Source organism: Lissotriton vulgaris, chromosome 9, assembly GCF_964263255.1.
Source record: "Lissotriton vulgaris chromosome 9, aLisVul1.2, whole genome shotgun sequence".
In the NCBI taxonomy this organism is placed as follows: domain Eukaryota; kingdom Metazoa; phylum Chordata; class Amphibia; order Caudata; family Salamandridae; genus Lissotriton; species Lissotriton vulgaris.
Window position 1 is genome coordinate 864,231,959 of NC_141697.1, and position 15,102 is coordinate 864,247,060.

General features: G+C 45.6%; 1 protein-coding gene across 3 annotated transcripts in view; it reads right to left on the minus strand.

The window, feature by feature from the left end:
- The window catches only part of LOC147692380 (cytochrome P450 2A13-like), a 1,200,227-nt gene that overhangs the window by 945,613 nt on the left and 239,512 nt on the right, over positions 1-15,102 (minus strand). For all 3 annotated transcript variants that reach the window (XM_086938606.1, XM_086938607.1, XM_086938605.1), the window contains exons 2-3: positions 1,667-1,829; positions 530-679 (exon numbers count right to left, since the gene is read on the minus strand). In XM_086938606.1, the coding sequence (XP_086794732.1) occupies positions 530-679; positions 1,667-1,829 (313 nt within the window). The remainder of the gene's footprint in view (positions 1-529; positions 680-1,666; positions 1,830-15,102) is intronic.

Here is a 15,102-nt window from a genome sequence, read left to right on the forward strand (position 1 = left end):
GCTTCAAGCAGGCGCAGGGTTTTGACGCAGCATTGGCCTGAAAGTGACTGAGTGAAATCTTACAAATTTCACTCAGCCACTTTTGCGAGGCGCACCTGCCCCGGAACGCCCACCCTGCGCCGGAACGCCCACAAGTGGTGCAGGGCTTTACAACGTGACGCATCTGCCTAGATGCGTCACGTTGTAAATGGGTCGTAGGGATGCGCCACGTTTACGCTGCAGTTGCATGACACAAATGTGGCGCATTACCAACATAAATCTGCCCCTATAAGTCTAGTGTTACACAAGTGTGCTACCGGGTATGTGATCACAGAAGTTCGTCTGGATATTCAATGGGGACGAGATTTGTTGTATCCTAATATTGTTCACTTAAGATAAATCCTTAAATCCAACGTTCATCTGTAAAAAGATTCTCACGTATTAAAACCAAACACTGAACAAGTAGAGTGAAATACATGCAATCCTCATGACAAAAACACTAAACAGCTGACAGCCACATCGTTATGTAAACAACAAAAAAGCAGAAAACCTTTGGATTCTCCAATCTCGTTGACTAAGAAGCTGGCCTCTTCTTGGATGATCCCCTCAATGCTCCTCGTGCCCATGCCAACATTCTTCAAGGCCGAGATTGAGAAACGCTGTAGCTGTTTCCACTCCTCACCGTTGGTGTTCGCAAGTCCTGCAGCAAACAATAACATTTGTTGATTTGCTTCCACGACTTTTGTCTCAAAACCACAATTTAGGCTCATGAGTACCACCAGCCACTGATAGTTGTTTGCTGGAGACTGAGCAGGCAATTTTATACCAGCCTATATACACTCAAAGGCATATTTACATAAGGCTTGCATCGTGTTTGCTTCACACAAAGTGGGTTCATAAATCTGGAGTAAGGCAATGCAGTGCAAACCGCTACGATGCGCATGGGAGGTGTTCCATGGGCTTTGTGGTGGGTGTCCCTATGCAGCACTCATGGTTTTTGATGCATTCCCTGATTTACCAAACCTGGTAAATCTGGGGATGCATGCAAAAGATACGCCTCCCCAGGTGAAGCGTAACAAGGAGATATTTCTCTAATTCTCCTTGTTTTTTTGCCTTTCTATGTGTGCTGCCTTCTGCAGCACATATAGAAATATAGGAAAACGCCCCTTTGGATAATTTTTGTGGAAGGAGGTGCCCCTTCCTGCACAAAAACAATCCTGCCTACAACACAGGAGTCCTTGCACCATGTTGCAAGGGAACGAGCATTGGTGCTAGTCTGCCAAAACTGAACCAGTGCAGGAGGAAAGGACAGGAATGCTCTGTATCTCCTAAATATAGCACATTTTTGCCCTTTCGCAGTGACACAGGGTAGTGCAGCAGGGTGACTTGCTGTGCTGCCCTGCACCACTAGTCCCATAAATATACCTCTGTGACAAATGCAATTTGGCACTATTCTTGATTGGTAAATTACCAAGAATGGCATATGCATAAAAAAAGAAATTCTCCATCCTTAGTCACTTCAATGGAGGTGTCAAAATGAATAAATCACTGTATTCAAAGCATGCAATCTGGCTCCAGGAGTTATCTTATGACTGTTGTTCCAACCTACCATACGACAGGTTAAGAATCAACATATTCCTATTGGTTTTATATTGATTCCTGTTTACCCTATCTTTCGAGGACTCACCAGATCCATGCAATATCTTTTCGAATGCCGGAAATGCTCCTCTTGCCGTAAAATCATCTGCCTGGCCAATAAAAGCTTCTTTAATAACGTCGTAGCTGCACAGCACCACCACCGGTCGTGGACCTAAGTATACTGTGAACACAGGGCCGTAGATATCACGCAGCTGCAAAAGAGAATATATGCCCTCACAAAATGCCACTATGTGTCTTTACATAGCAAATGCTATTAAATTCAGATAACTCAACAGAATCAGCATTTAAACTAAAATCATAGGGTCATATATATGAGGAGGTGAAGAAGTGAGGCGTTTGCCGTCATGGGTTAATGCCTCACACCGCCACTTCAGAAACGCAAGGCTACACCATATTTACAAGGATATGGTGCAGCCTTGTGTTTTCCCCTGTGTTGCCGCTACACTTAGCAGTGTAGCGCCAATGCAGGTACCGTTGCACCATAGTGCAAGGGTGTCTGAGTGCAGAGGAGTATAGTTTATGTGTGGGAATGTATCCCTTCCTGCACATAAACAATCCTAAAATGCCATTTTGTCAATTTTATGTGTGCTACTTCATGCAGAACACATGAAAGTCGCACAATGGCATTTTTTAATAGATTGTTTATGTACAGGAAGGGAGACCTTCCTCTACATAGACAACTAATTAGATTAGAAGGTGGGCCTACATACAGCCAGCACCACCCCTATGGTGGGGCAGGTGATGTGGACCACACTTTTCAATTCTCTCCATCTTGTTTCAGAGGGAATTTGCCAATTAGGGTCAGGGTTATGCCTATTCCCCAAAGAAGTGGTCACATGGAGGATGTAGACACCCTAAAGAAAATTGCCCATTGGCTACTACCGGGTACTCCACATGATACCCCGAAGTTTAGAATTTAGGTGGCACCCCTGGACCCTGAATTTCAGATTTAAATGGTCTAGGAAAGAATTTGACAAAGAAGAGCTCCTGACCTGAGAACAGGGTACTTGGTGCAGATTTTTGGTGTGAACACCTCCCTGCTGCCTCCAAGGACTCCACCATAGTGGTGTGGTTTCTCGTTTGGCTGCTGTGAGGCCTCCAAGACTCCTGGCGCACCTCCAGCCCTTCACCAATCCCTAGAGATCTCTCTTAGAGTAGAGGCGCTACTCTCCTGCAGTCTGCAGGCACTGAACCTGCAGAGTCTGGTTTACCGACTTGCAGCTCCTCAGCGAAGCCAATGCAGAAACCAAACCAGAAGCGGCACACCAGCTCCAGAGGGTCAGCGATAACTCCCATCAAGTGCCAAGACACCAGGATCTACTGGAGCCGTGCCATACCAATACCCAGGGTACCTTACCTTCTTCAACCTGCACTAAGATGAAAAGTCCATATGGAATCCAACTGCAGCAGAGGCAAGCACCAGTTGAGTGACATCAGAATCCCTGAGACCCACTTTGTGAGTGGCACAACTGTCCAGGAAATTGTCCCTGCAACCTGCTTGCCTCTGACCGTGAGGACCTCCTTTAGGCACTGAGCCCAGCTGGCCTACCTCCTCTGCATCCAGCCTGCTGGGCCTGAGTACCAATGAACCAGCTGTGCACCCGTGGTCCTGAGACCCTTGTGACCTGATCTCTCATTTGGGTTCCCAGGACTTACCTGTAAGTCCCCTTGTGCAGCCTGCTTTGAAGTTGCCACCTTCTTTGTACAACACCAGCTACCAATGGCCCCAGCACCCTACTCCCAACCGAATCCGGGATGCTCCTGATGATCTGCTGATAGGATATTGGACCTTGGTCTGCTACTACCCTAAATCCAAAATGTGAACCCTGAGAACCGACTGTACGATTGTATACGCAGTGAGCTATTTCTGAACTATATTAAAATCGGTGTTATTTTTGCAAATTGGTCTTGGATTCATTCTCGAGTGTGTGTCTCCTTTATAACCAGTATCAGAACAACAAATGCTTAGCACTACGCTGTGATAGGCCTAACTGATCACCCACACCACCACAAATAGAGAGTAAGTTTTATCTACATTTGCCTCTATAAACCAATATGGGTCTTCCTGGACTCTCTGCACAGTGTACTTTGTTTAGTACACTATATGGTGAGCCGGATTCTTACATTAGTGGATCAGCGGTGGGGTTTACGAGTTTGGGTTTGCTGATACCACTTTGTCAATAATTGACAAAATGAATAAATCCAAAAATTGTGTGTAGCTAGCTGTATTTTTCAATTGGTCTATTTTTCGTAACTTTCAAAATTGACTGTTAGGGCCTAGGTTAAGTCTGTGAAACTAGTGTTAGAATTAAAAAAAATACTTTAGTTAGGACAATAGAAAAGCAGTAAGGTTTTTTAACTTTGAAAAAGGTCCCAACTCTATTACAAAAATGAATAACCCAGAAGAGCAACTTTAGGAGCTTGACCTGACCTGTTACCTGAAGTTGTCATTCTAGCAGTTATGGGAATTCTGTAAAGGTTATGGTGTGATTAGAGAGATCTTCAAGTGGATGAAGATGAATCGCAGGAGGATTGCCAAAAGGAGAGGAAGATGCTTAGCAGGTGATGGTGGAGGCCCTGCCTCAGAACAAAAGGCTCTCTCAAAGGAGGAGCTTGTCTTAGAAAGAAAGATTGGCCAGGAGGTTGGCTTTAGGAGCTTAACTCCTGGACATGGAGAAGAGAAATGGGCCTAGGACCCATCTCTGGTGGCAGCAATATATTAACTAGGAAGAGAGAGGAATCTTTTGATCCTAAACTCCCCAAAGGAGTGGTCCCCCAATATACAGAGTGTGATGATATCACAGAGTGGTTTACTGCTTTTGAGAGAGCTTGCATAAGCAGAAAGGTAGCCAAGAAGCACTGGGGATCTCTCTTGTGAGAGCTGTACTTAGGCAAACAAAGGTATAAACCCCTGCCATTGAATGAGGCAGATGCTCAGTCTTATAACCTCAAGAACGGGACCCTGATGGAGGGCTTTGGACTCACCACTGAATAATTTAGAATCACATTCAGGGAGAGTTGAAAAACTCAGAGTCAGTCCTGGGTTGATTTTGTAGACTTTTCAGTGAAAATACAAGATGGTTGGTTGAAAGGTAACAATTTTCATGAATCTGATGGGCTTTACAATTTAATCATGAAAGAACATCTGTTGAGTATTGTTATCAAGAGAAACTACATATTTTTCTGGTAGACCTCGGCCCACTTTCTCCTCAAGAGATGGAGAAAAAGGCAGACCACTGGGTCAAAACAAGGGTGACCAAAACGTGACCAAAAGAAAGAAGTAAAAAAAAGCCCACAAGGGAAAAGTGGTTACCAAAAAGATGAAAACAAAAGTGAGAGTTCTAAAGGCCCCCAAACCCCTGTTCAGAAGGGTGGGCCCAGAAACTCTTCACTGTCTAAGAGTGGGTTCAAGGGTAAAAACTGAGATCCCAAAAAGGCTTGGTGATATGACTGGCAGGGTCTTGGACACCGAACTGGAGACCTTAGCTGTAAAAACAAAAATAATGTCTCTAGTACACCTGCAGTAAAGACATTGGTAAGTCTCCAGATGGGATAACAAGTGGGCCCTGACTAAGTCAGAGAGTCTGCTGATGCAACTCTAGTCCCAGAGGGTAGAGTGGATGTAGCTACCCTGGCTATCTGCCCAGTAATCTGGACAAATACAGACAACAGGCACATATTAATGGGGGTTAAAGATGAAGCTCGGCGAAATACTGGTGCCAGTGTCACCATCGTGACTGAAGAACTGGTGTCCTCAGATCAGTACTTGCCAGTAGAGACTTCTACAGTCCTCAATGCTGACAATCATTTTAAGGTACATCCAATAGTGTTAGTGTCCTTAGAAAGGGGCGGGGTTACTGTCCACTGGTTAAGTGTCTGCTCGGTAATGATTTGGAGTTTTCAACATGGACTGAAGTAGAAAGAAAAAAAAAATTCAGCCATGCTGGGTATACCTGAATGAGTAGGTGTAAAAACAAGGGCACAGTGTAGAACTCGGGTGAACAAGAAGTGTTGAAGCCTGAAATTATAAACCAACTTTCCAAGAGCAAGAAGTCTGGGAAACAACTTCCAAACAAACACTAGATCAAGTCCCCTCTCCTCAAGGAAAAGGCTTAGAAGTCCCAGTGGGAACAAAGTCCTAGGAGCTTGAACCTTACCCGGCAGAGCATTCGGGCCCATGGGAACCCGCTAGGGAAGATCTCTGCCAGGGGTAGAGAACCTATCCCACTCTTGAAAGCCTGGGGCAGCAAGCTGCTAATCAGGAAATGGAAGATGTCAGTGGCTCCCACAAGACCTGCTGGGAGGAGAGACTTGTTTACACTGAGGCCGGAGATCCCAAACCTGATGCCACTAGGAGAGTGGTAGTCTCTCAGTAGTTTAGAGAGTTTCTCCTCACAATTGGCCATGACAACCCCCAAGCTGGCCATCTTGGCCAGACCAAAACATTGAGTAGGTTGGTGAACCACTTCTACTGGCCAGGAATGTCCCAGAAGGCAAAGGAGTTTTGTAACTCCTATGCCTCCTGTCAAGTTGGTTGCAAGACAGGTAGCCAACTGAAGGCCCTGTTTATTGTATTCCCAGTGGCTGGGTTTCCCTTTGAAAGGGAATGTTTTGACATTGTTCGCCCCCCTGAACATCAAACAGCATCAGGGAACTTCATAATGGTAGTAATGGATCATCCTACCAGGTATCCTGAGGCTATTCCCATTAGACCTACCACTACACCTGCATTGGCTAGGGCTCTCCTTGGAATCTTTACCAGGATTGACTTTCCTATGGAGGTGGTATCAGTCAGAGGTACAAACTCTATGTCTGCTTACCTAAAATACATGTGGGCTATATCATATCATCCACAGTCCAATGGGCTTGTTGAAAGGTCGTTGAAATGTATGATTGATAGACTCCCTGAAAAACTCAGAAGGAGACAGGATGTCTTACTGTCATGCCTTTTTTTTGCCTACAGAGAAGTGCCACATAAGGTAGTGGGGTTTTCCTCCTTTGTGCTTCTGTTTGGTCATCCTCTGAGGGGAGCATTGTATCTTGTGAAGGAAGGATGGAAGAGGCCTCGCAAAGAGCCTAAATAAGATATTGTGGACTATGTGCTTGGCCTCCATTCCAGAATGGCTGAGTACATGGAAAAAGCAAACAAAAACCTTGTGGCATGCCCAGGGCTCCAGAAGCTCTGGGAGGGTCAAAGGGTTTCCATGGTGAAGTTCCAACCAGGGCAGAAGATGTGGGATTTGGAGCCAGTGGCTCCTAGAGCGCTTCATGACAGATGGAGTGGGCACTATATTATCCTTGAGAGAAAATAGGACATCACTTATCTGGTAGACCTTGGCATATGCAGGAACCCCAAGAGGGTCATACATGCAATCCCCCTTAAACCCTATCATGACAAGGCTGAAGTGACCATGCTGATGGTCAAAGATAGGATCAGAAAGCAGAGACCTCCTCTCAAACAACCCTAAAGATTGTTCAGTTGATGGAGCTGTCTTTTCAGATAGATACCCTCAGTGCCCAATAGCAGGCTGATTGAAGGCAAGTCTTAAATCAGTTTTCTGAGCTCTTCTCCTTGACCCGTGGTCAGACTAACTGGTGTACACATGTTGTGGACACTGGTGACAGCCTACCTGTCAAAAACAAAGGAAGTTCTTTGTCCTAACAGTTATATCAAAATCAGTGTTATTTTTGCAAATTGGTCTCAGATTCATTCTTGAATATGTGTCTCAATTATAGCTTCTGTGAGTACAACATATGCTTAGCACTTCCCTATGATAAATCTAACTTCTCGCCCACACTACCACAATTAGATTGTTAGTATTACCTACTTTCGCCTCTGTATACCAGTCTGGGTTTCCCTTGACTCTCTGCACAGTGTACTTTGTTTTAGTACACTATATAGAGAGCCAGTCTCCTACTAAGCTGTATGTGGGAAACCCAGTCAAGGGTGGGTAGGGTCCCCAACTTAAGAAGGAGAGGGAACAAAAATAATTAAAATAAGGAGATCTCTAGAGGGCCCCAGGGTAAGAATTCCCAACCCCTAGAGAAAACAAGAAATGGTTCCCGCCAGTAAAGCCTGGAGGGAAGGACCCCTGAAGTGTTTTGACTGTAGTCAGGAAGGACATTTCAGAGGGGATCCCAAGTGGGCACAGCCCCCCACTCGTGGGCAGTCACTGGGGTTGGCGAGCATAGCGCTTGAGGAGGAGTTGGTCCCAGTTAGTGGTGGGGAGCCAGCTCAGATGACCCTAGTCTCCCTGGGTGACAGTGAGACAATCCAGATAACTTTCATCCCTACAATACTAGGAAGTACAGGCAGTGGGTGACCTTCAATGGGAGGAGGATAGAGGCTCTGAGAGACACATGAGCCAGTATGACAACTGTCCACTGTCATCTGGTGTCTCAAGAGCAGGTATTCCCTATTGTGGTCTACCAAGAAGTTCCAGTAGACGACACTGAGCGCCAATGTTAAATGGCTCAGGTTCCCTATGAATGGGGGGGGTCTCAGGGTCCTTGAGGGTAGCTGTGAGTTCATCCATGCCTGTGAATTGTCCACTGGGCAATGACCTGGAGCATACAGCCTGGAAGGTAGTGGCGCTCAGGTCACACTTGGAAATGTTGGGAGTGCCAGAATGGGTGTGCCTGACCACCATGTCCATTAATTATTAAACAAATCAATTGGTTCTGTCGGGGTTTCAATTGCTTTCGAATACTCAAGGAGCATCAAGGTTACTTGTAACACATACCAATGATTTGAGAAAAAATAGTAAAATAACATAACACACACCAAAGTTAGAATTCAATAATGTATTTAGAAATAAATATAAAATATTCATGGCTGTCGCAATTTACAAATTCTTTCGTAAAAAGAAATAGGTGACTGTGGTGAAAAGGTTACATGTATTGATTGATGATGTGGACAGTACACTATATACAAGACAAATAAACGTGCAATCAAGAAGGGGAAAAGAGTTTTTGTTTGTCCTTATGATTTTTGCACATACACTACAGGATCCATTGATAAGTTAAACTGTGATCATGAGCGTTGTGCAGACATATGTGGTACATCGACGGTTCGAACCCGTAAGTTGTGCAAAATGTAAAGTGTGTCAGGGTGGCTCTTCTTCAGGACAGGAGAGGGGATAGGCAGCCAAAGTGCAGATTCTTTAGTATGTCTGCAAGTATGAAGGGATTCTCATTCAGGGAGTGGCTTATGATTAAAACCTCTCAATTCTCCACCAGCCAGTTAGAGCCTCAATGGTTTCCTTTAAACAACTTTCACCCATCGGTTGGAGTCTTTTTAAATGCCATTCAAGTGATTTACGTGATCTGGCAAAAAAAGGCGTCCGTCGGGCACTCGCTTAGTTCAAAGACCATGGCAGCCTGAGAGGGCGATCATAAGGATCTGGAGTCTGAAAGAGTGGCTAGGTGCCTGCCAGTAAGAAGAGGGGAAATGGGGCAGGGGAAACATGGTCCTGGAATTCACGTGGTCTGGGATGAGGCTGAACCTAAGGGAGACGCCCTGAAACCTACAGGGGAAGATGTGGCCGAATTGGGAGACCTGGCTGAGCTTACCATTGCCAGTAGGAAGAAGGCCCCACAGGGAAGAATTCTGTGCCTCCAGAAAGAGTGCCGCACTCTTGAGGGTCTTCAGAAGCAGGCGAAGGGCCAGGCAGCGGGTGAAGCCTCTTGATCTCACTTGATCTATTGGAAAAATGATCTCCTGTATAGCAAGTATAAATATTGAAAAATGTGATGTATCCAATGATACATGTGTCTATAAAAGTAAAATCATGTCCCTGTTGTCAAGTTCACTTGACATGACCTCTCCATCAACCCCAAGTCAGAAATAAGTGGTCAGGCAGACCCTTTGACCTAGGCCTGAGGTAACTGATCGACAGGATCACACGTGGGTTGACACACTGGTGTAACAAACCTTGTGGGGGCCTCCCTGCAAGTTTCGTGGAGGGGCCCCCTCCTGGCTCAATCAGGGGTTCTCCAGCCTGAGTGCTGTGCTGAAGGGCCCCCTGCAGCTTGGGGACCCCCAGAACACGGAAGCTGCAGGGGCATGCGTTATGCCCCTGGGTTGACACATAGCCAGTAGACAAACACACAAACAGGAAAAACACAGATTTATCCCACAGATAGGCAGCAACAGCACAATGGCACCGGGGGATCTGCCCAGTTAAAAGATATATGGCTTGAGGGGTGCGCACGTTCCTGAAACACCATAAAGTTAGATACCACATGTAGTTGGGAACACTCAGCCAATCAGACCACATCATACACAATACAATCGGTGATCCCACACTCTTCATGTCAGGCATGTGGACATGTTACTCAATAGCCTTCATTGTGTCCACGGAAGGTCAAGACACACCTGCATTCTTTACCAGGTAGCTAGATTTATGTCTCAAGCCTATGGGCACATTCCTTTCCCTAAAATAAGATCTCTAAATTGTTTTATGATGCTCCTAGAAATGTTTAGAATGGCCCTCAAAATGAATGTACTTTGAGACATTCCTCAGCCCCCAATTCTGTAACTGTGCTACCAGCTGATGTGTTTAATTAAAGCAACAGTTCCAATTTTGCCAAACACCTCTTGTCTTTTGTTTTTTCAAAGTAAATTCATATTTGTGTAACACAAGCCTAAGGTTGGGGAACCTGGGGTAACCCATACCCCAGTGCTTCAGAACCTTCCTACTGGGTTTGGCTTATAATATGCCTCTGGCAGGTAATTTGGGGCAGGACAGGACCTTTGACAGGCTTTACATCCATATTTACTGGCACCAAATGTAGAATGCATTCTGAAGATCGTGTGTTACCTGCCAGGAGAGTGGCACATCTGGGGGGAGAATCATGGCTCCCCTGCAACCATTTCCTGTCATGAGCACCCCTTTTGAGCGGGTGGGCATTGACATTGTGGGGCCTCCGGATCTCAAGTCAGCCATGGTTAACAGGATCCTCCTGGTCTTGATGAACCTTGCCACTGGCTGTCTGGAAGCTATCCCTCTGAGGACAGTGGCTACGCCCACTATGGCCAGTGAACTGATGGAGATTTTTACCCACATGGGTTTCCCCAAGGAGCTGGTATCTGACCAGGATACCAACTACATGTCCCTGTACATCAAGACCATGTCTAATCCTTGTGGTGTTACCTACAAATTCACCACCAATTATCACCCCCAAAGGAATGGATTGGTTGAAACGTTCAACCATTCCTTGAAGGGCATGATTATGGGTCTCTCAGAACCCTTGAGCCATAAGTAGGACATTCTCTTACCATACATGGTGTTCACTTACAGGGAGGTACCAGAGAAGGGGGTTGGCTTCAGCTCGTTTGAACGTCTGTATGGGCAACCTGTGAGAACCTCGCAGATGGTAAAGGACGGCTGGAAGCAAGCTCCTACTAAGCCACCTCAGGATGTATTCGTTTACGCGCTGGCCTTAGTGACTGACTGACTGATTTTACTTGTAAAGCGCACTATTGCCGAGGCGTCTTGGCACTGTGTTAGGAACGAGACATCAACTGTGCAGACGTTCGGATGACTTTAGGGAAAGAGCCAGGTTTTAATTTCCTTGCGGAATGCATGTCTACTGGGTAGGCTTCTTATGTGCAGTCGAAGTTTGTTCCAGAGTTTTGAAGCCAGAAATGAGAAGCGCTTTCCTCCACAGCGTACTTTCTGTATCTTTGGAACTTGTAGCAGACCCAAAGACGAGGATCTAAGGGTCCACGTAGGAACATACTTCGAGAAGAGATTCCGCACCTCTTCCGCGCCCTCTCCAAACAAAGCATTATGGACTAGACAGAGTGATTTGAATTCTGTCCGTCTGTACACTGGAAGCCAGTGAAGATTGTTTATAGCTGCCAAGGTAGGATTATGTCTTGGCAGCCCAAGCAATACTCTGGCCGCAGCATTTTGAATGGCCTGGAGTTTGTTTAATTGGGCTACACCCAGTTCAAGATAGAGAGCATTACAGTAGTCAATTCTGGAGAGTATGGTTGACACAACGACAGTTTTCCTTAAAGCAAATGGTATATATGGGAGGATCTTTCTCAACCCTTTAAGGGTAAAGAAACAGGCTGATGTTACCTGATTGATCTGTGATGCCCAGGAAAGATTTTTCTCCATCATTACTCCCAGATTCTTTGCCTTTGCAACTGGTGTCGGAGGTGTTCCAGCCGTGCTCGGCCACCATAACTGATTCCAGATTTGATCTTTTGAGTCAAATTCAATGACCTCTGTCTTGGTTGCGTTTAACTTTAAAAAGTTAGCATTCATCCAATTCATCACGGATGACATGCAGCTACAGAAGTCCAAGGCACTGGAGTCTGCACCCTTGTCTAACAATACTAGAAGCTGTGTATCATCAGCATATGATACCGTAGCTCTTTATCAGGCAAGCTAAGGGGGCTACATAAATGTTAAACAACGTTGGTGGTAAGGCTGATCCCTGGGGAACTCCTCCCGGCAGGATGAATTCTTCCGATCTAAGACCATTCCAGTAGACCAGTTGTTTCCTGTCTGCCAGGAAGGATGACAGGAGAGAGAGTGCCGTCCCCTTGACACCTGCATCTTGCAGCCTTTGTTTCAACACAGTGTGGTTTACCGTATCGAATGCTGCTGTTAAGTCAAGTAGGACCATTACAGCACTCCCTCCTCCATCTGTTGCCCTACGTATTTCATCTATTGCTAAAAGTAAGGAAGTTTCCGTGGAATGTTTGGGTCGGAATCCTTGTTGAGTGATGTCCAATAAGTTGTTTTTCTCAAAAAAGGACATGAGTTCAGTGTTTAAAGCCTTTTCCAACACCTTTGCTGTAAAATGCAGACAGGAGATGGGTCTGTAATTCGACTCAACCTGTGGGTCCAGTTTGGGTTTTTTTAGAAGTGGGCGTATACACGCTTTCTTCCATGTTACAGGGCACACCCCATCCAACAGAATTTTGTTGATTAGAGGAGATAGCACAGAGCTTATGACTTCTGATGCCAGATGTATTACATGTGGTGGGCATGGGTCTAGCGGGGAACCCGATTTTATACTTAATATCAGTTCCTCTACCTTCTTTTCTGTTAGTAATGTGAAGGATGACAGAGCTTCATATTCCATATGACCAGACAGTCTGCTTCCAGAAACTTCCCAAGGATAATCTGGAAACTAGCCAGGAAGACATGATTTACTGGTTATACCTGAAAAACACTCTGTGTGAGTTTCAGTCTGGCCAGAAAGTATGAATGATGGTGCCAGTAGGTGGTGCCCTATGCTCTAAAAGACCACTGGTCTGGGCCATTGTAGGTGGAGGAGCACAAGTGTGAGGTCACCTACCTGGTAGACTTGCAGACTCCTAGGAACCATTTGAGGTTCCTACATGTGATCTGCCTCCAACCACATTTTGAGGGGTCTGAGTTGACCAAGTACTTGGTCACTGATAAAGGGTGGAAGAGGAGAGTTAACCTGTCTCCGACCTGTCTTCCAATGACCAAGATGGATTAGTAGAGGCATGATCCCCTCCCCTACACTGACCCTGGAGCAGCAAAAAGACTGTCATTAGGTGTTGGGACAGTTTAAATCTCTGTTCTCACTCATTCCAGCAGTCACCCAATGGTATAGTCATGATATTGTTGCTGGGTAATAGTCCACCTGTTAAGCACAAGTCATTCAGGTTGTCTGATAGAGTGAGGAACAGCATCAAGGAGGAGGTCTCTAAGATGCTGGAGTTAGGGGCGATTGAGTTCTTCAACAGCCCTTGGTCCAGTCCATTGGTTCTGGTCCTCAAGGCTGCTCTACCTGGTGTCACACCTGAACTGCTGTTCTCTGTTGACTATTGTGGGCTCAATGCCATCACCAAGACTGGCACACACCCCATCCCCCGTGCTGATATGCTCATTAGTACGCTTAGAGCTTTCAAGTATCTCAGCATGTTTAACCTAACGTCTGGGTACTGGCACATTGCCTTGACCAAGTGGGCACAAGAGAAGTCAACGTTCAAAACACCATAAGGACACTATCAGTTCCCGGTCATGCCTTTTTCATTCAAGAACTTCCCTGCTTCATTCTAGTGGTTGGTAAACCTGGTCATAGCTGGGTTGGAGAACTTCAGTGCTGCCTTCCTTGACGACATTGCAGTTTTCAGCTCCAGTTGGGATGGCCATTTGTATCACTAGGCGGTGTTGAAGGCCTTGCTGAGCACAGGCCTCACTATCAAGGCCAATAAGTGCCAGATAGGGCAGGGATCTGTGGTGTACTTGAGACACCAGGTAGGGAGCAACAAGGTGCAGCTCCGACAGCCAAAGCTTGATACCATTCTGGCTTGGGCAACCCCCATGACCCAGAGAGAGGTAAAGGCCTTTTTAGGACCCAGTGGATACTACAGGAGATTCATCAAGGGATAGGGCACCATTGTTGCCCTCTTCACAGATCTGACTTCCTAAAATCAACCCCATCCGGTGATCTGGACAGAGGCGTGCCAGACTGCTTTTGACACCCTAAAGTAAGCCATGTGGATGGCATCCATGCTCAAAGCTCCTGACTTTTTCAGGAATTTGTGGTGAAGAAAGATGTCTTAGGGCATGGTGTGGGAGCTGTGCTTTGAAAGCTAAATGAAGAAGGCCTAGATCAAGCTGTAGTCTTTATTAGTATAAGATTACTTCCCAGGGAACAGAGATGGAGCGCAATAGAAAGGGAAGCATTTACAGTGGTCTGGGCGATGAAAAAGCTAAGCCCATACTCTGGGAATCACCTCCGGGTTAAGACAGACCACAGGCCTCTCAGATGGTGAATGCAGATGAGGGATGATAATCCTAAACTGTTGAGGTGGTCCATTTTCCTACAGGGAACAGAAAACATAAATGCTGATGGGCTTTCCAGGTTCCTCCACCTTATTGATGAACTTCCAAGAGGTTGGGTAACTTTTTGCATTCTCAGAATGGAGGACACGTGTCAGACCTGGCATCTTTTGGCATCATTTCTCCTGTCTTTTTGCTCCTGACCTCCTTTTTTTGACTATGTGCTGAACTTTGTTTTTACTGGCTTTAGGACTATGGGTACTGTACCACTGCTGATCAGTGCAAAAGTGTCAGTGCTCAGTGTCTAAAGTATGACAGTAATTGGTTTCTCCATGACTGGCACATTTGATTTACTAGTATGTCCCTAGTACAGTGAACCATGGGTGCCCAGGTCCTGTAAGTCAAATGATACTAGTGGGCCTGGAGCACTGGATGTGAAACCCACAAAAGCAAAAATTATAAATAATATTTTCATTAAACTCATTTCCGAAAACAATTTCTTATTCTCACAGAATAATTCTGTGTGGATTTAATCAAAGAAGGAACATTTAGTGAATAGACCAAAACACATCTGTCATAGAATAAATTATCTAAAAAAATTGAAAAAAGACTTCTAAAGCCCAATTTATTGCTGTCAGAGAACTTAGTTCTGCTGAGCTGAGTTATTTATTTTCCTTATTAT